The sequence below is a fragment of the Zeus faber genome (genome assembly GCF_960531495.2).
Source record: "Zeus faber genome assembly, chromosome: 19".
Lineage (NCBI taxonomy): Eukaryota > Metazoa > Chordata > Actinopteri > Zeiformes > Zeidae > Zeus > Zeus faber.
In genome coordinates, this window is record NC_137206.1 from 2,685,750 (window position 1) to 2,710,664 (window position 24,915).

Sequence of the window (24,915 nt, forward strand, 5' to 3'; positions counted from 1 at the left end):
CATATTCACAGAAACGACACCACTTCATTCATTTCAATGAATAAAATGTTACTTTATTTAAACAACCTCCGCTCCCGTCCTTGCGACAGAACAGCGACAAAAAAATTTGGACAGTGCAAGAGCATCGCATCATCATCGCCTCCACCCGCTCCACCTGCTCGGGGATGGTGGCCAGGTGATCAGGTGTTTTTTTTCCTGTGATACGATCCTATTTCCATATGTTGACACAGTGTATTTATATGACTACTTTTCACTTTTACCGTCTCGTGCAGTACGAAAATACTTCAAACAAATTAAGTCCAGTACACATTTATTGTTTTGGTTGAAGATTGGTACTACGGTGGCCTTTCCTCTAAGAGGAAAATGGCCGCCGGGGCCGGCCCCCCTCAGGCGGCGGGCCTCCAGGGACCGGAGCAGGAGGGACGGACGGATGGCCGTTTACCTCCCAAAGCAAAGATTTGAAAAGGTTCAAGTTGATGCGGAAACCGAAAGCAAGCGTCACGCTGTGAGGACTCCAAACTACGTCCAGTCACAGTGCTGACACCGCTCATCCTGTTTGCCAAACACAGCAGGATCAGATCAGTGCTTGGGTTTTGAACCGGGCCTCCACAGCCTCCTGGACGGAGACGGCGCCGCTCTCCGCTTCCGAGACCAGCAGCGGAGACGTCCCTGGAACGCCCCTTTAAAACGCCGGGTGCCCATCCCAAATCGTCTCCCCCCTTGGTTGTGCATCGTTACTAAGGCAACAAGGAGGACGGAGCAAGGCTTCACTTCGGGAGAACGACGCGGTGGCTGGTGTTTGGCGCTCGCTGCGTCTGCGGCGACGTTGGCACGTTTTGTTTTTTTTCTTTTTTATCTCCAAGAGCAGCTTGGTTCAAGGCAACATGTCAAACACACACACACACACACACACACACACACACACACACACACACACACACACACACACACACACACACACACACACACACACACACACACACACACACACACACACACCCCCCCCCTTATCTTGGTGTCTCCAGTTGTTATCTGCTGAAGCTACTGTTAAACCTGATAAAAATACAACAGTTCATACGACTGTTTCAGCAGCTTTTCTGTTTCCTCACATTCACGCTTCATTTAAACCTAAACTATTACCACCCACACACACACCCACAACTAGAAATAGTGCCCAAACAAACTCCTGTTGACACTAAAGATGGTTTCATCTGTAAATACATCGTCGTCGCAGGTTCGACAACGACCGACGAGCAATGTGCTTTTCATCTGTTTGTAAACCCAAATCTACACCCACGCAAAGTCCCTCCACCCGCATCCAACTGCTCCAGCGTCAGTTGACCGGAAACATGTCCACGCTGACGGAAGTTGCAACGGGAGCGGATCAGGAAAACAAAACGCCGTAAGAATTCCCCGAAATCACAAGATTCAAGTCGAAATGTTGAGATTGAAGTCATAGTGCAACCACCTCCACCACGTTCACCCGTGATGCTGCTCACTAAGCGAGCAGCGAGCCGCTCAGCTCTGTGCAGCAGCAGGGCCGGGAGGGGCGGGGCTAAGAGGGGCGGGGCTGGGAGCCGAGGACGTTTTCAGCGTTGGCTCGGTTCTCAAGAATTTAGGGAAAATTTAGAGGAAAAGCCAAAAACAAAATCCAGCCAAAGTATTACTGCCAGATTAAAATAAGAGTAGTTGTTATGTTTATAGTAGCGTGGTTCTTCTATACAAGTTCACTTTCATTAACATGTCGTGTGGAAGGTGCTGTTCATATAAAGGTTATTATTAAAATAAATAAAACTAGTTCCAATGTTTAGTTCAACAAGTTCATTCAGAAATCTGGACTTTTTCCTCAAATTCTGACTTAAGTAGTAATTCAGTTTTAATCTTGAAATTGTGCCCCCCCCCCCCTCCATGTTGTCTTTATTCTCTAATTATTAATGAGTTTTAATCTTGACATTGAGTCATTAACCTTATTCTGGAAACGTCTCTTTTCTCAAAACGTACCAAGACTCCAAGCTCAACATTTTGATTTGATCTCTTAATGAGATTTTATTCTCAGAATCCACGGATAATAAATATAAATGTTCGTTTCTTTCCCTCCTCCTGCGAACGCTGCAGGCGTTGAAACAACTAACGTAACAACTGGAGACGACTCCTCCGCTCCTGTAAAACACGCCTCTGGACGTCGTTTACAAATCTATTTTTTTCTGCGTTTGACCTGAGGAGAGTTTGGCGAGCGGCAGCGGCTGTCAGCTGGAGGCCACTTCCTGCTCCACTTCCTGCTCCTCCTCCTCCTCCTCCTCCTCCTCCCCCTCCTCCGCCTCAACCTCGGCCACGGGCACGTTGTAGTGGCGGTCGTCCTCGGTGACCAGCGACACCGTGGGCCAGTCGTCCTTGTGGTCGTCGGGGTAGAAGGTGACAAACTCCTCGGTGTCGGCCATGTACAGCCTGTACACCTGGATGGTGCAGTGCAGGGCGTAGCCCAGGAGGAACATCTCCACCTGCAGGGGGCGGCAGATACAAACGTCACCGTGCGATTTCCACGCAACATGATCATAAAAACGATTCTACATTGATAAATCAACATTTTCTACCTATTGAGGATTGGACTTTTCAGTTGAACCATCTGACGCGCAGCACTTCAAACGCTTCACAGAGAAAACTCCGCCCTCGTCCACTTTTATGGATTTTTCCGGAAAACGCATTTAAAATAAATCCTAAATACCAACAGTGTTCTTTACAATCTCTCCGCTCGCACGAGGACGATTTAAGACGCTGACACAGGCACGCCGGGCCGGGCGGGGTCGACAGAACCCAAAAGCCGCAGGTGAACACCAGAGAAGACGAGGAGCGCGCGTCGCCTTCATCGCAACACCGCATGGACACCGCTCCGAGGGTGGAGACTTTTAACCGTCTGGTGGAGACGCGGAGAACGACACCACGTCGCTCATAGGTTCCTGACGCGGGTCCAGGTCGTTTATTAAGAAGCTCCCTTTTACTTCCTCCGCCCAAACCCGCAAACCAGAGTTGAGAAAAGTCCCCACCCGTGGAAGACGTTTGTCCAGTGACTCAGACGAAACCGGAGACGACGTCTTTTAATAACATCCAGAAACGAGTGGACGGCACCAAGTCCAAACACAAATTAAACACCACTTCATTTCATTGACTCGGGTGCTATTTGATTCAAGCACAAATGGCTGCAAAACTCCCAAAACAATGTATCGACGTTACAATTTTAAAACAGATTCAAATATTTAAACGACATAATTGATTTTTCCCGGCGTATCCCCTTTTTAATGAAGTTACTGGAGGCAGACGTAGTGGACGTCTGTTCATTGAGAAAATGTGATTAAATGTCGAGCATCACGTCTCCAACCTCCAGTCTGTCACAACACGACGCTTCCTGTTTGAGTCGGTAACAGGTCACGAGCGTTCTCTGAACCCGTCGTAACGTCTCCCCCGTCGAGCAGCACAGCGGGGACGTTCGCGGCTTCGTAGCTTGTTATTTTCGAAAGCTCCCGGGCGCCGGGGCCCCTCGTTACAAAAGAGCGAAAATACCAAGGCAGCCGGCACGTCGCCCAGAGGCTCCTCTCCCGCTCCGTCATCAGACGCCCGGGGTGCAGCGAACCCTGCGCGTGTCGGCACGCGTCGCCGCCAGGAATCTGGATTCATGAGGCGGCTGCGTGTCCGGTCAGGACGTGTTGTTTACCGGGTCGCCGACAGGGAACACATTTGTTAGAACGCTCAGACTGGTTTTTAAACTGGTTTCCCACCGGGCAGGGAGGAACAGATCGATCGTGCAACGTCTCCGTTCTTCCAAATTAGAAATATTTCTTTTTTTAGTTGTTTTATTTGGAGGAACACGGGTCGAGGAGCACAGAGAGCCGTGTCTGCGTTCGGCCGCGGACAATTCACGCATTAAAAATAGATTTATGATATTAATTTATTTATTTATAATTCCTCATTGTCTCTCCCTGCCGCTCGGCAAACCGTAATCCCACATGAAGAAAAGATTCCCTCCGTCACAGCCCCGGCAGGGACCACTCAAATGAGAGTTTTGAGGCCTATTTTTCAGGTAAGGAGGTGTATCTCAGTGTATCTCCTTTTGACTTTTCCTCTAAAGGCTTTAGTGGCTCAGTCTCGGTGTGAGTGGGCGTGGCAGCTTGGATAGGCACAACTGTCCGAAATTTGGACCTTTTGGTGCCTAAACCATTTATTTGTAAAAAGAAATGACAAGCTGTAAATAAAATAAAATGTGTCATTATACTACTCCTTGAGTTCCTCTAAGATTTTGTGGACATAAAAATATCTAACAAAAAAAATACATGAATAACATGGTTTTACTGAATGAAAAATGCACAATATAATTCTTTAATATTAAATTCTGTTTTGCAACTATCCTCCTTTAGTTCATTTAAGTTTTTCTGGGCGTACAAATATACAACGAATAAATAAATGTATAAAATGCGATTTCATTGAAATATTATTATATTATACTTTTTTCATGAAAAAAGTATAATATAGGTTTCCACCAGTCATCAATTTTAGTTCCACTCTCCATGTCAATCTGCTGCGCAGCCCCTGCAGTACCTCTGCAACCCCCGAGGGGATGAGCCCACATCCAAACATAAAAGAAAATGTAACTGGAACCCAGTGTTGATTTTGACCTGATACTGAGACAAACTACAACCAAGTTTGCACTTCCCAAGAACGTAATTTCCAATAACACAGATCCGGTCTTTAAGAACGTTCTGGCTTTAAGGATCCACATAAATATGGATGAACGTGTACTTGATAATACACTAAATTGTAAACATACAGCGATCAGCCACAACATTAAAACCACTGACAGATGACGTGAATAACATTGATCATCTGGTGAATGTTGCTGTGATAGAAAGGTGTAGAACACACAGTGCAGGGCAGCTTGCTGCGTATGGGAGCTCACAGTGTCCATGCTGACCCCTGTCCACCCCTGAAAGCACCTACAATGGACACGTGAGCGTCACAACTGGACCATGGAGCGATGGAAGAAGGTGGCCCGGTCTGATGAATCACCTTTTCTTCTACATCATGTGGATGGGTGGGGTTAGGGTGCGATCCGATGGAGCTTCCGTGGGATGTGCTGGAACAACAAGCCAGATCCATGGGGGCCCCACCTCCAACTTCCAGGACTTAAAGGATCTGCTGCTAACGTCTTGGTGTCAGATACCACAGGACACCTTCATAGTCTGGTGGAGTCCATGAGGGGGAGCTGCACAATATTAGTGTTATGATGGTTTTAATGCTGTGGCTGATCGGTGTAAGTCAACACAGTCCAGTAAAATCAGTGTATACGGGGATATTTAGACTACAGGTCTGGGAGACAGAAGCAAGGTGCTTACCTGCTCGAGCCCCCCGCTGAAGCCCACCCTGCTCAGGTGGTTCTCCAGGAGGCTGCTGGGACTGGGGGATGAGTCTCTGGCAAACAGGAGCCAGCAAAACACAGGGACCTCGGCCCCGTCCTGCATGCAGCCGTGCAGCTCGGCGGCTCGACGCAGCATCAGCAGCTTGACGGCCTCCAGGAGCCCCAGCTCCTCCTCGCCGCCCCGGAAGAGCTGCTCGCACAGGACCCGCCGCTCCCCAGCGCTGGAGCAGGACGCCGCCGCCTCCCACTGGACGGGAACAAAACGGTGCGTGGCACCTCAGTTTACAAGGTAGAGGCAGGAAGCAGCAGAAATCTACTTTTTGAAGGGAAACTCCCCCCCCCAACATCAGAATCTTCCGATTTGATCGAGTATTGAGAGAATAGCTCCGGTTGAAAAATAAGGTTTAGGTTAAAAAAGCACCGGAGCTTTCCTTTAAATCCTGAAAACCTTATTAGGGTGGATTCATTGAAACAGCAGCTTGAGAGGAATTGACAAGTCAGAGACGACCGTCGTGAATTAAAGTTCAGAGCTCGACCTTTCACCTCATTTCTTATCAGCAGCGAGAGACTTTCCAGGGAGAGCCCTTGTATGAAAACAGAATGGAAGGATGTTTCAGCAGCAGCGTGATCAATGAATGCATTCATGTTTTCACCCGTTATTATTCTGCCAAAGCTCATGTTCTGTCAGGAGTCAGCTGATCCGGTGTCGTCTTTTAAATAGGATCTACTGGTTTCAAACAAGATTGTGATGGTTTAAAAACCGCGATCGCCTCGTCTCTCACCACCATCACAATATTACCACGTTTTTAAAAGATGTGTCATCCAGCCAGCAAGAAAGAAACAGCCGTACCTCCCCCCGTTCAATATGGTTACTTACTTTGTGGTGGAATTATCCTTTAGGGTAAAATAAGCGACACCATCGATTATAAGAATCATAGAATTGAGAGAAGCGCAATAAGAAAATGAAACTGATATCAACATTAAAATGAAACTTCAATGTATTTTAGATGTTTTTTTTGCTGCGTCAACGCTCTAGAGCTGGACCAGAACAAACCAACACACAGAGACCACAGAACACGACACTTTAAAAGAAACACGCGTAGCAAACACGCAAATTCCTGGCACACTTCAAGCTGTGAGAAGGGGCCCCATAAACAGGGTCCAGGGGCCCGAAGGGGGTACTGCAGTAAAACGGTTCTGCGAGCGTCCCTCTCTGGGGCCCGAGAGGCCCTGGGTCCGTCTGCAGCCTCTGGGGGACGATGATCAACGTGAGGAGGAGGGAGCGGCTGAGCGTTCCTCCACAAACCACCAACACATGGAAGCCATCACAGCCAGCGCCTCCTGGTATAAATACATGAACTGGGGAGTGGAGTCGAGTCCCTGACGTCTGGCTTTACAGTCATTAAAGGAAGGCGGGGACTCGCCGTCATTTTGGTCAACTGTGTGTATGAGTATTAGAGTATTACGGATCGAAACGTTGTGTGCCGTTCAATACACCTACGTACGTCTTCGGCATCAGTGACATAATAATAAAATCATGGAATTATCTTTTGTTTTTATAAAGGTGAGCAGATCATTTTATGACTGACTATATGACCAATTAGGTAAATAGTATTTGAGTAGAAGTATCACAGTATCATATTTCTAGTCAGGGCTCTGCACTGAGCCCATTTTCGACTTACGCAAATAAAAATAGTGATGTGTAAGAAATCGCCCTGCACAAATTTAAAGCACGTTTAGAGAAGGCTGAGTCAGCAAAATAATCGACATTGATTTGATTTTTTTTAATCTACTCAGATTTGAGAAGGCTGTGACTTTTCAGTGATCAACACAAAACAAAGCCAATCCATATAATTGTTTAAATTGGCATAAGCATTTTTTTCGTCGCACTCCTACATGTCTCAGCGCGCCCTGAAGCTTTTCGACTTTGGAGAACAGTGCTCCTGTCGGTTCAGAGCTCTGTGTCCAGTATAAAACAAAGAAAATGGGTAATGGAAATATTTTGTTGATAATATGTAATGACCCTGTTTCGGAGGAGCTCCACGTAGCTCTTCAGCTGCTGGGTGGTGTCCCCCGTCCCATCTCCATGTTGGCATTCTCCGGGAAACCTCCAGCGGCTGATGAGTCCGTCCTGCGCCTCCAGCTCCTGAGGTCGCGGAGAAACCCAAAGAGCAGGGAGATGCAGAACGACACAGAGAGAAAAACACTTGAACACACATTTAAAAGGTTCCGGGGGAACACAGCGACAGCCTCAGACGAGACCAGAGGGGCCGACAACAAAAGCCAAGTCACCTGTTTAGCTTTAATTAATAGGCCGACAAATAAATAAAACTCTTACGTTTTTGTTTTATTTTAGTTGATATTGTTTTCCCCAAGCTGCATCTCAATGTGGAGGGAGGTAACGCCGGCACACACTGGGAGCAGCCGCTCTCCGAGAAAAGCTTTTTTTCCCAGCTAGCCAACGGACTACAGTTGTTGTTTACGTTGTTGTTGTTCTTCTTCTGTTACACTAATCTCTGTCGCAATGTAGCTTGAATGTTATTCTCCCTTGTAAGTCGCTTTGGATAAAAGCGTCTGATAAATGACTAAATGTAAATGTAAATGTTCTTTGTTGACATTCTCCAGACGGGCTTCAAACCCTTGCAGCGTGTCGCGCCTTTCCTCCTGTTTGGTTCTTCTTTGAGCTGCTTTCCTGCAGCACCTTGAGACCGGTCCCCAATGAATGCCGCATTTGAAAACTGACGTCCATGCAAACTTAAGCCGCTGAGGGGGGATGGTAGCTCAGGAGGTAGAGCTGGTCTTCTAGTCATCTAAACGTTGCTGGTTTGATCCCAGGCTCCTCCTGCTAGCATGCTGTAGTGTCCTTCAGCAAGACACTTAACCCTGATGGCCCTGATTGCTCCTGATGGCTGCGTCCGTCTGTGTTTGAATAATTGTAAGTCGCTTTGGATAAAAGCGTCTGATCAATGTAATGTTAAGCGCCTTTCCATCAGATCAGTGTATGAAGTGAAGCTGGAGAAAGTGTGGTTGACCACGTTAAAGTAGCCCGGTCAACCAGACAACTACAAACGAGAAAAGGACCACGGACGAGGACGCTGCAAGTACGATCAATCAGAAGTGTATTGACAAACAGCGATGAAAAAGAACCGGAAAAGTTGAATGTGGACCATGATTATTATGATTAACCCAACACAGGGTGTGTTTGGTCCTGGGTGAACTGGTGTTTTTGAAGCTGTACCGTGGTGACGCCGTCCTGCTGCAGCCAGGCCGGACACCGGGTCCCGTGGCTCAGGACCTGGAACAGCGTGGCCCTGAGGGCGCAGTAGTTGTCGCCCCTCACCCTCCTCAGCCCCCCAAATCTGTGGGCCACCTCCTCGTAACCCTGGCAACAGAGATACACACATCCTTCAAAAGAGCCTTGAACTTTCGAACACTGTTTGAGGCAATTTGCGTCATGAAAGAAGCTCAAACGTGACTTTCATTTCTCCCTCGTTTTCCAGACACTGAAACATCTTCAACGCCTCTTTTCTGAAGTAACATGTTTGCAGGTTTTTTTTTCTTCTGTATTTTTATTTATTTTATTTATTTATTTATTTTTTAATCGGAAGCAAACTATTTAAAAGCCATAAAATCAAAATTTCTGATTTATTTTTTTCCCCCAATTCAAAGCTTCATTTTAGTTAAGTCCACTAAATACTTTTTCAGACTTTTTATTGACACTTCGTCCTGAGAACCTTGAGTGAACACAGGGATACAACCACAAGGTTTTACATCAGTGATTCTCAACCTTTCTAAACATCAGGGGCTGTAAATTTGATCAGATTTTGTCTCACATTCTATCTGATCAAATTTTTTTATTATTCAATATGATCCAGGGTCCAATTTCTAGTCAGAGAGATAACATTAGATAAACAGCATTAAACATTCTTTAACTGTGCCAATGTCTTGGAAATTTAAAAACAGGGAGGTTTGTACTATTAATATCAATCATTTTGCTGGGGACCCGCTGGAACCTTCTTGGAAGGACCCGGGGCTCCCCGGACCACAGGTTGAGAACCACCGCTTTAAAGCACCAAGCAAAGGGTACGGCGTGCTCCCCGACCTTCCTGATGAGCACGCTCTTGGCAGTGTTTCCCTTCCACTCCCTCTGGCTGTAAGACAGGACGTCCACAGCTGGAGCCAAGCTGCATCTGTCCTCCACCTTGGGAGCTGAGGAGGGAGGAGCACAGCGCCGGACATTTGGCACAACACTAAACCACAGGACGACAGATTTTAAGAGATGTCTTTGCGTTACTGACGCGTCGTCTCGACGAGCGCCGACGATCCGGCGTCTGGCCGTGTGTCCGGCGCCGAGGGAAGCTCCTCCGCCGCTCGGTAGAGATCTTCATCACTGGGAGAGCAAACACGGAATTTAAAAAATGAAGGTTTCTCCTCAGCGGTTTGAGTCAGGGACCATTTAGAAAACAACAATGATCCCGACGAACAGAAGAATTAAAGGCGTGTCTTGTGATTGATGTTTTGTTCTTTGGAGGAAGAACGGTGGCTCCCTGGGGAGCAGCTCATGGGGATTGGATCAAAGAAACAAAGACGGTCATTTAATGTCACTCCACATGTGAACGGTCGTCACACTTTTTAAACGCACTCCTCCTAAACCTGTATCAGTTTGGCAGAGCGTTCTCTAAAGCCTCCCTGATCTTTACATCCTCCAACTTAATACCTAAACCAGGGGTCGGCAAGGCGCCCCTCAAGGGCCACAGCCGTCTATTTAACCATTTCCCATTGGCTGACTGGCTACGACAAAAAAAGATTGTATTAAAAAATATATATATATTATATATATTCCTCAAACCTAAGAATGTTCACACCAAATAATAATAATAATAATAATAATAATAATAATAAAACAGTTGATGTCAGTGTCATACCTTCTATTTGCAGAAACTGAAACTGACAGTAGAAGGAAAAAATAAACTTGAAATTTTCTACATAAAAACAGAGAAAGGTGTCTGATACGTGTGGAACACTGAATGGTACCGTAAAAATAAATATGTGACTATGCGAAGCAAAAACCTGTCTTCCTGTACCTAAAAAAAACCAAACTGCACCATTTAGAAGCAAAACTAAACATCATTTCTAAAAGAACGTTTGCTTCTACAAACCTGTTTCCAACGAGATCCCGAGTAACAGTATCCGGCTCCTTCTTATCATCACCTTCATCATCTTCATCACCGGGGGGAGGAGGAGGAGGAGGAGGAGCAGTGACCTCCACCCGCTTCTCAGTTGCACTGGTCTCCTCCCGCATCCCTCCACCCTCTACGGGCTCCATCCCCACCACGATGGGCGCTCCCCCCTCATCTGCCTTCACCTCTGCTGCCTCGCCTTCATCCTCCTCTTCTTCCTTCTCCTGGTCCTCCTCTTCCTCCACCAGGTTCTGCAGAGAAGGGATCTCTGTCAGGAAGGGGATCTCTGTCAGGAAGGGGACCCCCGTCAGGGAGGGGACCCCCGTCAGGGAGGGGACCCCCGTCAGGGAGGGATCCTCTGACAGGGAGGGGACCCCCGTCAGGCCAACCGCTGGGCACTGGAGGTCAGGCTCTGTGTCCTGCTGGAGGTCCTGGCTGGAAGACACACAAAATACTTTTATTAAACAAGTACTCGATTTTAAGTACTCTTGGGTACTTTTTCCCCAAGAGTACTGACGCAAATACTACAATTTTTTACTTATGATTTTTAAGATTATGCTGGATGTTGGAATAAACTCCCTGATTTTGAATGTAAACAATTGAAAATGGAACAGACTCCAAAACAAAAAGGTTTTCTGGGAAAGAAAACTACAAAACAATTCACCACCAAATACAAACCTGAACGCAAGTTGGAGTTCAGCTCTGAAAATAAACTCTTCTTTCACACTTTTTTGAATCTCAGAAACTTGCTATATGTATGTGTGTGTATCTGTGTGTGTGTGTGTGTGTTTTCAAAATTTCCATTCATTGATTCATTTACACAAAAATCTGATATAATGTGAAAATGTTCCAAAATAAACCATGAAATGCTAGGCAACCACATCATGTTTATTTGGGTTTCAGGTTTTATAGCGGAACATTGTTTACACAAGAATCAGGATCTCTGCATCCGTGCAGAAAATAATATTTTAACTGTTAAATTTGCTGTTGCATTGTTTTATGGTTCTGTTTTTTTTTAAGGATCCATAACTCAGAGAGCGTCTCTGGAGGATTGTTCCACCACACCGGCTGCAGATGCAGGAGCTCACCGTCCAAAAAGTGGTTGAGAAACAAACAAACAAGCACAAAGGAAGAATTTCAATGTGCAACGTCTGCTTTAAATTACTTTTCAGTCTTTATTTGTCTGCCAGAGAACGACCTGCTTGGAGGGCATTCACGTGGCTTTTTCTCCCCAAATACTGGCAGAAACCTTGATTTTGATATAGATTCCTGAAAGACGCTTATTTTGGATTCCAATTCTCTATTTAAAATTGGAAATGAAAGGTCAATATTTAACTTTTATTTTTAATTTGCTCTTCAAATCAAATGTAGTGAATGTTTAAACAAAAACATCAACGATGGTGTTTTCTGAATGCGCGGTCATGACGACTCTGTTTTATAGATCTTTAATTGACTTGATTCTAATTTATCCAACACAACATCCTGTAACATGACTCAGGGATAAAGTGACAGTGATTTGTGTTACTGCTGCGGTGGCGCCACGCCCTCTAGTGGCCACAGGGCAGCGCATCAAAAACACAAGCCACCAGTTTGTGTGAAAACAAGCTTCTTGTTTTGCTGGAACAGCCACCACCAGAAGTATGAACCCGCTCACCTCTCGCCGGCTCCAGAGGCTCTCGTGGTGCCGGGCTCGGGCTCTGGAACGGGGCTGGAGGAGTCGCCGTCAGCGGGGGTAGGTTTTCGTGAGGCGGCGTCCACTCCAGCAGATGTTTGAGGAAGACTTTCAATCACAGTGTCGTCCTCAGCAGCACGAGCCTCGCGGCCCACGGAGCCGCACTCCTCCCTCCCGGCGCTGCTCACACACCAACAGGAGACAGAAGAGTGTCTCAGTGGCGTCCATCCAGGGGTTCATCCCATAATCCCTACGCGGGCTCATGGATCTATAACCAAACTTTCTATCGACTCTGCTGCAAATGTTTTTGTTCATTTGAATACAAAGGATATACTGGAGAAGACAAACGACCGAAGCTGCAGCCACAGATTAAGTTAAGCTCCTTAGTCACATGACCTACCGGGTCGGAGCGGCAGACAGCGGCTGCGGCTCACTTCCTGTGCGGCCCGACTCCGCGCTGATCTCCAGGCCGGGCGGCGCCTCGGCAGGAAGCTGAGCGTCTGGCCGTGACATCACGTCCTCACAGTGAGCGGATGAGTCACCCGACGGTCTGGACACGGTGTCATCAGTCTCACTTTTCTCTTCATCATCATCATCATCGTCGTCGTCGTTGTGGTTGTGGTCGTCGGCATGGTGACAGGCGGTTTCAGCTGCGATGTGCAGCGGTGAGGATTTCTCGGGGCCGAACTGAGCGTCTTGTGGGACGGACTCAGTGCATTTCACCTCCTGCAGTGGAGGAGGAAGTACTCAGAGGAAAAAAAAAAAACACAAAAAAACCTGCAAAGTAAAAGTACCACATACAGCATTTCACCACACTGACACCACAAGTCCTGGATTCTAAACGTACAAAAAGTATTAAAAGTGAAAGTGTTTCTCACATCCAGTGTCCTGATATAACAGAGACTATAAAAAGGGACGACGCACTTTGATGACTTCCTCTTTGGTCGGTTTCTTGGTATCTCTTACTTTTGAATATAAATCAAGAGTATCGTAATAACTGAAGTGACGCGACTTGTTGAAAATGTTAGAGCGTAAAAAGTAGAGATATTTGGTTGAATAATTTGTGGGAAAATGTACAAGTCTTAGAGACTCAAAGCTCTGCAGGTGCATTTACATACATACATGGATCAGAATAACGAAAACAACCACAAAAGGACACGTGTTTACATGTGTTTGTCTTATTTCGATTCCTTCGACCAGCTCGGCCCTGTCATCTCACTGAGCATCAACAGTGTTTCATCGTCACTCCTAAAGTGTGGCTTCCTGCCAGCGTTCGCCATGGAAACACACTGTTTAAATTGCTCCCGGGTCAAATCCAGCAGGTGTGAACCTCTGACATTTTGGTCAAAATATTGCCTTATTCTGAACAAAACAAAATAAAATTGGAACTTGAGTGTTCATGGCAACGCACACTGGGGAGTAACATCTGGAACAAATTTGACATTTGAGTAGATGTAGGAAACAGCACTTGTTATAATACATAATATCTGTTGCGATAGTTAAGTATTTTTATTTTCTAATCAGTTCTATTTTGTGGGATAGTAGGGATTGTGATATATTAATATAATATCCATATTGTGATAGGAGGCTAGAGATTTTGGTTATCCTAATATAGTAGGGCTGCACCCGCCTCAGAATTTTGGAAGGGGGGGGGGGGGGGGGGTCCCTTCCTACTGGCCAGATAGGCAGCCCCCCAGGGCACCATCCCGAGGTAGGGCATTGTGAATCGTGATTTAGGATTCCTACCTACAAAAATATATATATGATTCCCCTTATTTATAACTCCACATAGAAATCCTATCCCTGTGCATTTTGTAAGATTCTCTTTTCCGCTCTTTTGTAACAATCTCAGTTGACTGACGGGTTTCCGACTGATGATTCGACTCGTCGACTTTCAGGGGACAACAATAAAGTTAAATGTCGTCTAAGGAGCGTTACAGCAGAGTAATGGAGATTTACTGAATTTCATAGACTGTTCAAGGTGTTTTAACCAACGGCCGTTAGTAATGATTGTCTTTGTCTTATCAAAGCACCGACAGCCAAGTGGAGCTCTGATCTTAAAGTTGACGACACCATTTGGAAAACGACTTTGACTTGCACTTGAGTAAAAATCTTTATAAACAGAACCTTCACTCGAACACAGTGCACCGACCTCCGCCTGCACGGCAGCAGGAAGCTCCGCTGTGTATGCGTCCGCTCCCAGAAGCTTCTCCTGGTTCCCGCTGGCGATGCATGTCGTCTGCAGCGGTTCGACAAACCACTGCGACCGCACGACGGTTCCGTCGTCCGCATCGGACTTCTCCGCTTCTTTACCTTCTTCTACTCTTTTGGGGGGACGGGCCTTGGGGGCCGTTCCTCCGTTGGGGGAGTCCTCCGGCGTCCCGGTCCGTTCCTTCTGCAGCGGCCCGTTCAGCAGAGTCTCCCTGGGAATCTTCTCTGCCTCCTGGGAGCTCGGCTTCTCCTGCGCCGTCACGCTCTGCTCCTGGGACCGGACGCCGGTCTCCTCGCTCAGTTTCCTGAGCAACACAAGGACATTTTTAACACATACAGTAACGTTGATTCTAGATTCAAGGTGTTTTATTGCCACTCCGGTTCTACAAGTACTCTCGTGTGAAATTCTTAGGCGGGGAGCTCTGATACATAGCGTATAATAATAAAAACGGAAAGATAAGATTTAAAAAAAGCAATAAGGTATAGTAGCATTTAAAATGATAACAATAAGGGTATATAAAGAAGCAATAAAAATCAAAGGCAGTAAAAACCTGCATATACAATCAGCAAGTCATATTTCACGGTGGTGATGGTTGTATTGCACATGTGTGTGTGTGTGTGTGTAGTATGTGTATGTTTTTTTATCTGTGTGTTATTTATGTAGTGTAGCTGTATTTATGTAGTTGATTACATATTTAATGCCATTGTGTTTTTAGGTGTATCCAGTCAAGTTGCTAAACACAGTACAGTTAAATTAAAACTCTGGACCCTTTTCAATACTCCTTGCACTTTACCTGACACTGTCGTCGGCGTCGGGGCTCTCCTGGAAGGCGCCCACCAGGCCCGTGTCGGGGCTGAGCGCGCCGGCTTTCCCGGGGTCCTGCAGCAGGCCGCTTCTCTCCTCCACCGAGGCACAGGGGGTGTCCGCCGGGCAGCAGCACCAGTTCCCCATCGGCCCCCTGGGAGTTAGGGCGAAAAGCCCCAAAGGTCTGTGACCCTGCCTGGTGTCCTGACAACGCTTCACTTCTCCATCGAGAAGGTTCTACTGGTGGCACCAGGCGGCCACAACAGAATCATGTTCCTGTGTTAACACCTGGGACAGAAAGATGAAGGGACACAAAAGGAAAAATCAGTGAAGGACTTTCCATGAACTGGAATGAGGGGGGAGAGGGTGTTAAAGACAGTTTTTCATGTTTCCAGGTACTTTAAACCTCTGCCAAAACCAAAGATCTTGAAGAAAACGACCACATCGAGGGCTGTCATGTCGTGGAACTGCTTTGACACAAGAAAAGTGTGAAAAACAAACTTAAAGTGGTGCCATAAGATAACGGCACCGTAGCATGTTGTGTAGCATGTCTTTGCCGGTTGAGCTTGTTGAGCTGGTTCACTGTCTTTCTGTTGTAAGGCCTCCTTCTGTTTGTGGTCCTTTTCTCAGGTGTCTCACAAACAAATAAGAATCTGTTTATTTCGCCAACTACAGTTTGGCAAACAAGGAATTGCTGAACAGATGAAGGCATAAAAAGCAACTTTTAGTTTTGGCATACCAAGTGGCCTGACGTGTGTGGAAATGATCTCGCAATTCTATTTAAATATTATTGCTTTTGTACTTAGAAGTACAACTGCGCTCATTTTAACGATGCAATTACGCCACGCCCACCCAACAAGAATTGACATTGGCCGTGAACTTGAACGTGACTTCACAGTCCCCGTCTCACAAAAATAGTGGGTTTTGTATTTTATATTGTTAAAATTACAGCCACGGTACATCACCGTCTTAAATGTGTGTAAAAACCGACTGACCGACCAACCGACAACCACCTGCTGCTGCGCTGCGGCTGTGAGGCCATGTTTACCCTGCGTGACGTCACCGGCCCACACCCTCTCCTCCAAAAAAAACCTTTTTTTGGGTTTAAACTTGAAAAACATTTATTTTCGTTTACTTTCGCTCTTGCTGCCCGTTAAAAGTTCTTCATTCTCAAACCATCTTCTCCATCAGCCCAGTGTGGGGGGGGGGGGGGGGGGGGGGAGTTGAACCTGACAGTCCGAGCAAATTGAACAATAAGCAAAAATGTACAAAAACAGACAAATCTCCAAAGGAAATAGACAAATCAAAAGAGAAATGTCGGATATACAAAATATACAAAGTGTACAAATGTACAGTATACACACAAGAAGAAAGGAGCGTTTTTCTGCCCAGTATCCTGTTGTGTCGCACGTCGACGTTGTCTCGCGCAAACACAGGCAGAACTTGTAAACAGTGCGTGGAGCCGCGCGCCGGGGAGATAAGGACAGAAACCCGGCGACACGACACCGAACTCTTGGAATTCAACACTTTAACGCCACTTGGGCACTTTCCTACCGGTCCCTCCTGCTTTACGCTCACTCTTCGCTCGGGCGGCAGGTCCGCTAGCCCGCTAGCCCGCTAGCCACCCGGCTCCACACGCCACCATCGAGGCGGAATACAAAAACGAAGGAAACAAGCCGGAGCCTGCGTGTGTCCTCCGTGGGAGCAGCGGGCCCCGCGGCGTAGAACGGCGACGCGCGAATGCGGAACGCGTCGAAGGACACGCGGAGAACGCGGCGGGGGAGCTAGCGCGGAGCTAGCGGGGAGCTAGCGCGGAGCTAGCGGGGAGCTAGCGGGGAGCTAGCGTTAGCCTAGCACTGCAGGTGCCGCCGCTGTGGCTCGTTCAATGTCGGGTCGTGAGGCGGCGGAAAGGAGCACAGCGCCCCCCGCTGCACCAGAGCGGAACGACAGGAAAACCCCAACGTTACGTTACTATTTATATTGTGCTCATTCACTTCAGCTGTTTGCTTCTGTTTATATATATGTATGTGTATAAATAAATACATATGTGTGAGTGTGTGTATATATATATATATATATACACACACATTTTTTTTAACCTTTTATTCTATTTAATTTCACTATTATTTCATATTAGGGACTTTTTTCGTCTCTAAAGAAATGCAGACCCCCACCATGACATAGTTGTGTGCATGTTACTTTTATTTTTTTTTTCCCCATCATTATCCCTTTCTTGACCGATCTGCTTTATTTGCTGCTGTGCCACCTGAATTTCACCACAGAGATGAATATAGTTGCATCTCACCCTATCTTACAAAATATCTGCAGAAGGTTTAACAGAGCGCGGGTATGACCAGCGCCTGGGCATGGAGCGGTGCAGAGTGCCCCCGACGGATACCGTCCGACCTTCCTGATGTACAGAGGGAATCTGCAGGACCGGGTGATAGGAGATTTGGTCAGAAAAAGTGAGCTGGACATCAATCACTACCCCAAGAGTTCTAAAATTCAAGAGAGGTTTATTAGTCACATACATATACTTTGTACAAAATATCAACACTTTTAACCAAAGATGGGTTGAGAGACAGTTCTCCACTGGTCCAGAAGGTAAATCCTACAGGTTCCTTCTCGAACAATGGTCCTTCTTCTTCAGGATTTTGTTATTGTCCTCTCCAGACTGTACCTCTGTCGCACAGTTTAAAGCACAAATTACAGGATGATTCCTTCATGATATCGGTTTATTCTGACACACACATTATTTTTTGTTTCCAAGCAGTTGTTCTCAAATTAGCTGGGCATTTCAAGCAGATTCAAAATAAATGCTTAAAAAGACCAAAACATAATTGGTTGCCAAATCACAGCACTTAGTGTAAATAATTTGAAAAACCCCCAAATCCAATACTGAGGCAGCAACATAATCCTACAGGTGAAAATAAAAGGTAATAAACAATCAATTGATTTTCATATTGAAAATTCAAGTATTTTAAACTGTATAGCAAAGGGATATTTTACAAAATAAACATAACAGCACACGATGAAATGGTTTGTAAAATATATAATATAAATCCTGTCTTTCATGCCCAGCTCATGAGGCAGACTTTTGCTTTGTTTGTTTGTTTGTTAATGTGGACGTGCACGCAGCTCCTTGAACCATCTGTGACCCTGCAGCTTCACTCCATGTTCTCAGCTCCTGCAGGTGCTGGATCAGTTCCTGCGGCAGCCCAAGCTCCACGACAACATCCATGCAGCGCTGCAGCAGCATGGCCAGGTTTTCGGCAGCGTCAAAGGCACAGTTTTTCCGGCTGTGGTTCTGATGGGGCTGCTGCGGCTTCGAGCAGCAGTCTGCTTTGATGCATCCCCCTCCCCCGCAGCCCGGCTCCGTCTGCTGGCCCCCGTGGTCCCCGTAGTCCCCGTGGTCCCCGGTCTTGGTCCCCAGGTCCCTCATGCCGTCCGAGATGCTGTCCACGCTGGCCGCGGATGTCTCCAGCGACTTCAGCATCTCCTCCCTGAGCGCGTCCTCGTGCTGCAACACCTGCTGCAGCAGCCCCGTCACGGCAGGGGGGACGGGGCTGTTCCGGTGCCGGACCTGGTACCAGCACTGGATGGCGCTGCGGACACACAAAAAGGGCAGGCGGCAGTTTCAGATACAGAGACGGATGGGAGTGAAACAGGGCAAACACAGCATGACACCAAAACAAAGAGACTGAGGTGGATTCTGTCCGAACCACATGGAAAGCTGTCTGCAGTACGGCGGTGGAAGGACCGCATCGTTCATGTCAGTGAGAAGAAGACATTTCATTCACCACACGATGCCTTTCAGGTTGCCCACACCCCTGCCTGTCGCCGCTCCCTCCTTGTATCCCAGATTAAATCCCTGCTGAAGCGCCGCGTCCCTCCCGATGTCGATGCCCTCCACGAAGCCGTCCTGCAGGGAGAGCGTTCAGAAGCGGTTTTGGACATGTTGGACAACACAAACATCATATTTCACACTGAATAATTTAGTGTAATATAACATACTATATATTAAATGTAATGTATAGTATAATATAGTTGAATATAATATAATATAGTTGAATATAGTATAGTATAATACACTATAGTATAATATAGTTGAATATAGTATAGTATAATACAGTATAGTATAGTATAATATAGTTGAATATAGTACAGTATAATACAGTATAGTATAGTATAATATAGTTGAATATAGTATAGTATAATACAGTATAGTATAGTATAATATAGTTGAATATAGTACAGTATAATACACTATAGTCTAGTATAATATAGTTGAATATAGTACAGTATAATACAGTATAGTATAGTATAATATAGTTGAATATAGTATAGTATAATACAGTATAGTATAGTATAATATAGTTGAATATAGTATACTATAATACAGTATAGTATAGTATAATATAGTTGAATATAGTATAGTATAATACAGTATAGTATAGTATAATATAGTTGAATATAGTACAGTATAATACAGTATAGTATAGTATAATATAGTTGAATATAGTACAGTATAATACAGTATAGTATAGTATAATATAGTTGAATATAGTATAGTATAATACAGTATAGTATAGTATAATATAGTTGAATATAGTATAGTATAGTATAATATAGTTGAATATAGTATAGTATAATACAGTATAGTATAGTATAATATAGTTGAATATAGTACAGTATAATACAGTATAGTATAGTATAATATAGTTGAATATAGTACAGTATAATACAGTATAGTGTAATATAGTTGAATATATTAACGAGCACCTTGACTCTCCTCTCCATGTTTGCTTTCCATTCCTTGTTTTGAATGACGAAGTCATCTGCGTCTTCGTCGAAAACATCATCTCCGTTGTACGAAGCCGCCTTGACCCACGACATCGTGTTTCTTCATAAAACTCCCACTGGAAGGAAGCTCCAGAAGGTTTGGAAGCTTTAAAAGGTCTTTTCCACAAACAGAACGTAGCGACGGAGGCTGCTGCCTGGACGCACAACCTGGACGCACAGAGACGGCGTCGTCGTCGAGTACAGTCGACGTCATCAGCGTGGGACAAGCAATGCGGATTGTTGATTTATTGATTTATTTATTTTTTTTCCACGATTATTTGTTTTTATTTATTTTTATTTGTATTATTACATGTTTTGTAATGTGAGGATATCGTTGTCACGATCATGACTATTTATTCTTTGCTGCTGATTTTGACCGACATTATTTAGATCATTTTGATCGGTAAAAAAATATTTTTTATTCATAGATCATATGTTTTGGAAAATTCGTAGATAATATAAACATGTGAAACAGAATAGAAATGTAATTCAAATATAGTTACGGTTGTGTGTGTGTGTGTGTGTGTATAATATTAAGAAGAGATCATTCAAAATCATAATATATGAAGAAATAAACTTAAAATAAAGGTACACATTTAAAAATTAAAAAAAAAATACCAAATAAAAAAATACAAATAAATACAAACTCGAAAGGGGGAGAAAGTTCAAGTCGACGTCATTTTCAACACGAGCGACGAAGCGATGGAAGATTTTTCTAATCGTCGTTTGTGAAACGTCACCTCGACGCTGCGCGTCTACACCGCCCCCTGGTGGCGCTCTGCGCACGCGCACTTCTTTTTGTCTCCAGGAGGGGGCGCTGCATCCACGTGGAAAAATCAACCACGTCATCCGACGCAGGTCTGACGCCTCCGCGAGTCGATTCGTCAGATCAGTGACGTTGTTCTTTCTCAAAGGACGGAAGAGAAATAAAAGCGTTTCTTCCAGCCTCCTGCAATCATTTCAGCCTCTTACGAATTATTTTGCTCCGGGCATTTCATTGAATGGTGGAATAAAAAAAACCAAAAAACATAAATAATTGCAAAGACACAATTATAATCATCATCATAATCAAACTATTAGATTATAGATTATTATTACACATCTTGGATGATTGATTTGAAAATCCACAGTGGGTTCAAACTATAGACAACTATCTAATTATATAAAACTAACTATCAACTATAAATGTACTATCAATAATACTATAAATTCTAAGTGTACAATCAATAATTCTATTCATTATATACGGTAAATAAATGTTTGTTTATATGAATGTATACAAACAACATTTATATATATACCGATACGTAAAGCTAATCTAAAACAAAACATATTTCTTTCAATAAATATTTTTTAAATTAAGATAGAAAAATCTCTCTCTCTAATAATAATTTGAATGTATTTTATATAGATGTTATATATATATATATATATATATATATATATATATATATATATTTATATAAAGATATATATATATTTATATAAAGATATATACAGTATATATATATATATATATATTAGATAGTATATAATTTTCTATATAGATATATATGAATGATTATTATTATTATTATTATTGGAGAGAGAGGAAATGTATTTGGAGGACAATGTGAGAAGAGTCGTCTCTCCCTCCTGGAAGTGGAGTCGTGGCACAACAACAACAACAACAACAACAACAACAACAACAACAATACAAATAACACCAGAACAACAACAACAACAACAACAACAACAATACAAATAACACCAGAACAACAACAACAACAATACAAATAACACCAGAACAACAACAACAACAACAACAACAACAATACAAATAACACCAGAACAACAACAACAACAATACAAATAACACCAGAACAACAACAACAACAACAACAATACAAATAACACCAAAACAACAACAACAACAATACAAATAACACTAGAAAAACAACAACAACAACAACAATACAAATAACACCAAAACAACAACAACAACAACAATACAAATAACACCAAAACAACAACAACAACAACAACAATACAAATAACAGTAAAACAACAACTACAATACAAATAACACCAGAACAACAACAACAACAATACAAATAACACTAAAAAACAACAACAACAACAACAACAATACAAATAACACCAGAACAACAACAACAATACAAATAACACCAAAACAACAACTACAATACAAATAACACCAGAACAACAACAACAACAATACAAATAACACTAGAAAAACAACAACAACAACAACAATACAAATAACACTAGAAAAACAACAACAACAACAACGATACAAATAACACCAGAACAACAACAACAATACAAATAACACCAGAACAACAACAACAACAATACAAATAACACCAGAACAACAACAACAACAACTACACACCACGGTGCCAATCACCAGACACATTTCCATCCCATCCCCACCCACAATGTGTTGATTTGGGGCCTAATGGCGCCCGATGGTGGAGCAGTGATGGAGGAATCCGCCTCCGACCATCGATTTCCCGCGTCTGCTTCCCCTGATTCAACCTGGCAGGGGGATGGAGGGGGGAGGGATCCCCCCTCCATCCCCCCTTCTCTCCCCTCTCTCTCTCTCCCTCCCTCCCTCTCTAAGCTCTCCTCCCTCCTCTCCTCCCCCATCCCTCCACCCTTCCTTTCCTCTCTTCCTCCGTCCTTTCCTCACCCTCACCCTCTCTAAACCCTCCCCTCCCTCTCTCTACCTCTCCCCCTCTCCTCTGCCCACATCCTCTCTCTCCCTTCCTCCCCCTTCTATACCTCTAACCTCTCCTCCCTGGATCTAAATCCCTCCTCTCCTCTCTCCCCCTTTCCCTCCTCTCTTCCTCTGCCCTTTCCTCCCCCTTTTCCCTCTCTAAGCTCTCCTACCCCCACCCCCCCTCTCTCTCTCTCTCGCGCCCCCCAAACTCTCCTCCCAACCTCCCCCTCTCTCCCCCTCCCACTTCTCTTAAGCCCTTCTCCCTCCATCTCCCCCTGTCGCCCTCCTTTCCTCCCCTGTCTCTCCCTCCCTCTCCTCCCCCGGCCTTTCCTCCCCTTGCTCCCCCTCTAAACTCTCCTCCCTCCACCCCCCCCCCTCATTTTCTCCCCCCTTCTCCGTCCCCTCTCCCTTCCCTCTACCATCTCCATCTCCCCCTCTCAGCTGCTCTCCATACGCTCAGAGGGAAAACGGTGAGAAAGAGAGATTGGGGGGGGGGGGGGGGCAGCCTCTCGGTCTCCTCTGATTGTGTGTTGGAGGGCGAGCGACGGTGCAGGTGAGTGCCGGGGGCCCTCGGCCGTCATCACGGGGCCCGTTGACATCTCTGCCTCTCAACGGCCCTTCTCATCCCTCCATCCACCCCCCACCCCCACCAGCCACTTCACAGCTCCGAGGGGTTTCAACCCTGCCCCAGGTAAGAAGGAAAGAAAGAAAGAAAGAATAAAAGAATAAAAGAAAGAAAGAATAAAAGAAAGAAAGAATAAAAGAATAAAAGAATAAAAGAAAGAAAGAATAAAAGAATAAAAGAAAGAAAGAATAAAAGAATAAAAGAATAAAAGAATAAAAGAATAAAAGAAAGAAAGAATAAAAGAATAAAAGAAAGAAAGAATAAAAGAAAGAAAGAATAAAAGAATAAAAGAATAAAAGAAAGAAAGAATAAAAGAATAAAAGAAAGAAAGAATAAAATAATAAAAGAATAAAAGAAAGAATAAAAGAATAAAAGAAAGAAAGAATAAAAGAATAAAAGAAAGAAAGAATAAAAGAATAAAAGAATAAAAGAAAGAAAGAATAAAAGAATAAAAGAAAGAAAGAAAGAAAGAATAAAAGAATAAAAGAAAGAAAGAATAAAAGAATAAAAGAAAGAAAGAAAGAAAGAATAAAAGAATAAAAGAAAGAAAGAATAAAAGAATAAAAGAATAAAAGAAAGAAAGAATAAAAGAATAAAAGAATAAAAGAATAAAAGAATAAAAGAAAGAAAGAGGAAACAAGCTTTTCTCACAGCTTCATAGGTTGAGTCTCAGGAATGAACTGACTTCCTGTTGATGCTGTTTGTCTGTTTGGGTGTAAAGCGGGTGTGGCTCCTCCCCCCTGGGGGCGGGGCTTCTACCTGTTGCCCCTTGATTGCTCTAACGAGGAACAGGTGAACAGTCACCTGCTGCTGCTGCTGCTGCTGTTGTTGTTTTTCTGTTTTGTTTTTTTCCCTTAAATCAGCTTTGTTGCCAATGGCGATGGTCAACAGGAGCAGGGTTCTCAATGCAGGGTCCAGGGACCCCACAGGAGGTCCGGAGGGGGGGGCCCCCAGAAGAGAATGATGAATTTCATGGAATCAGAGCGGTCGGAGTTGGGGAGGGGTGACGGAGGGGGGACGTGATGGAGGGGGGTCCAGAGTTAAATGGACTATGGAGCGATGCGGCGATTAGCTCCGTACCTGCACATCCCAGACGCTGCGGGGCGGGTGTCACGGCTAATAGCGGAGGGAGGGATGGAGGGAGAGGTGGAGGCAGGGATGGAGGGAGGGATGGAGGGAGAGGTGGAGGGAGGGATGGAGGGAGAGACGGAGGCAGGGATGGAAGGAGAGGCGGATGGAGGGATGGAGGGAGGGAGAGGTGGAGGGAGGGATGGATGGAGGGAGATGTGGAGGGAGGGATGGATGGAGGGAGAGGCGGAGGGAGGGATGGAGGAAGAGGTGGAGCGAGGGAGGGGTTATATGCATGAACAGCCTGAGGCGCATGCTTGGTAATTACAGCCGAGAGGCGTCGGTGTGAGCGGAGCCCAAAGTGGAGGATTCACACCCACTGC

At 44.8% G+C, this 24,915-nt stretch overlaps 2 protein-coding genes across 5 annotated transcripts; both read right to left on the reverse strand.

Annotated features, from left to right (window-relative positions):
- Window positions 1-58: 58 nt before the first annotated feature.
- LOC307244881 (uncharacterized protein) lies at window positions 59-17,128 on the reverse strand. 4 transcript variants are annotated; one of them, XM_080020251.1, is made up of 12 exons: window positions 16,827-17,128; window positions 15,262-15,560; window positions 14,409-14,772; window positions 12,657-12,982; window positions 12,239-12,436; window positions 10,564-11,019; window positions 9,703-9,794; window positions 9,507-9,613; window positions 8,643-8,786; window positions 7,428-7,550; window positions 5,382-5,651; window positions 59-2,498 (listed from the first exon to the last, which is right to left on the reverse strand). In XM_080020251.1, exons 2-12 carry the CDS (start codon window positions 15,417-15,419, stop codon window positions 2,247-2,249), a joined length of 2,490 nt encoding a protein of 829 aa, XP_079876377.1. In that variant the 5' UTR covers window positions 15,420-15,560; window positions 16,827-17,128; the 3' UTR covers window positions 59-2,246. The 4 variants fall into 4 exon arrangements, with proteins under 4 accessions (XP_079876377.1, XP_079876378.1, XP_079876379.1 ...); XM_080020252.1 differs by lacking the exon at window positions 16,827-17,128 and adding an exon at window positions 16,408-16,458; XM_080020253.1 differs by lacking the exon at window positions 16,827-17,128 and adding an exon at window positions 16,408-16,456 and having other exon boundaries at window positions 15,262-15,426.
- Window positions 17,129-17,768: 640 nt separating this feature from the next.
- otulina (OTU deubiquitinase with linear linkage specificity a) lies at window positions 17,769-20,279 on the reverse strand. Its single transcript, XM_080020490.1, has 3 exons — window positions 20,055-20,279; window positions 19,073-19,194; window positions 17,769-18,877 (listed from the first exon to the last, which is right to left on the reverse strand). The coding sequence occupies exons 1-3, from the start codon at window positions 20,166-20,168 to the stop codon at window positions 18,355-18,357; spliced, it is 759 nt and encodes a 252-aa protein (XP_079876616.1). The 5' UTR covers window positions 20,169-20,279; the 3' UTR covers window positions 17,769-18,354.
- Between the last annotated feature and the right edge of the window lie 4,636 nt (window positions 20,280-24,915).

Bases quoted from the DNA above. Each gene is read 5' to 3' on its own strand.
- LOC307244881 (XM_080020251.1), bottom strand. From the start codon at position 15,419: ATGGGGAACTGGTGCTGCTGCCCGGCGGACACCCCCTGTGCCTCGGTG. The intron at 7,551-8,642 runs GTACAGCTTCAA...CCGCGACCTCAG, and splicing joins AGCAGGACGGCGTCACCACG to GAGCTGGAGGCGCAGGACGG. The intron at 5,652-7,427 runs GTCATTACATAT...GTTCCCGTCCAG, and splicing joins TGGAGCTCCTCCGAAACAGG to TGGGAGGCGGCGGCGTCCTG.
- otulina (XM_080020490.1), bottom strand. From the start codon at position 20,168: ATGTCGTGGGTCAAGGCGGCTTCGTACAACGGAGATGATGTTTTCGAC. The intron at 19,195-20,054 runs GTGCTCGTTAAT...CTCTCCCTGCAG, and splicing joins ACATGGAGAGGAGAGTCAAG to GACGGCTTCGTGGAGGGCAT. The intron at 18,878-19,072 runs GTGAATGAAATG...GTGTGTCCGCAG, and splicing joins AACCTGAAAGGCATCGTGTG to CGCCATCCAGTGCTGGTACC.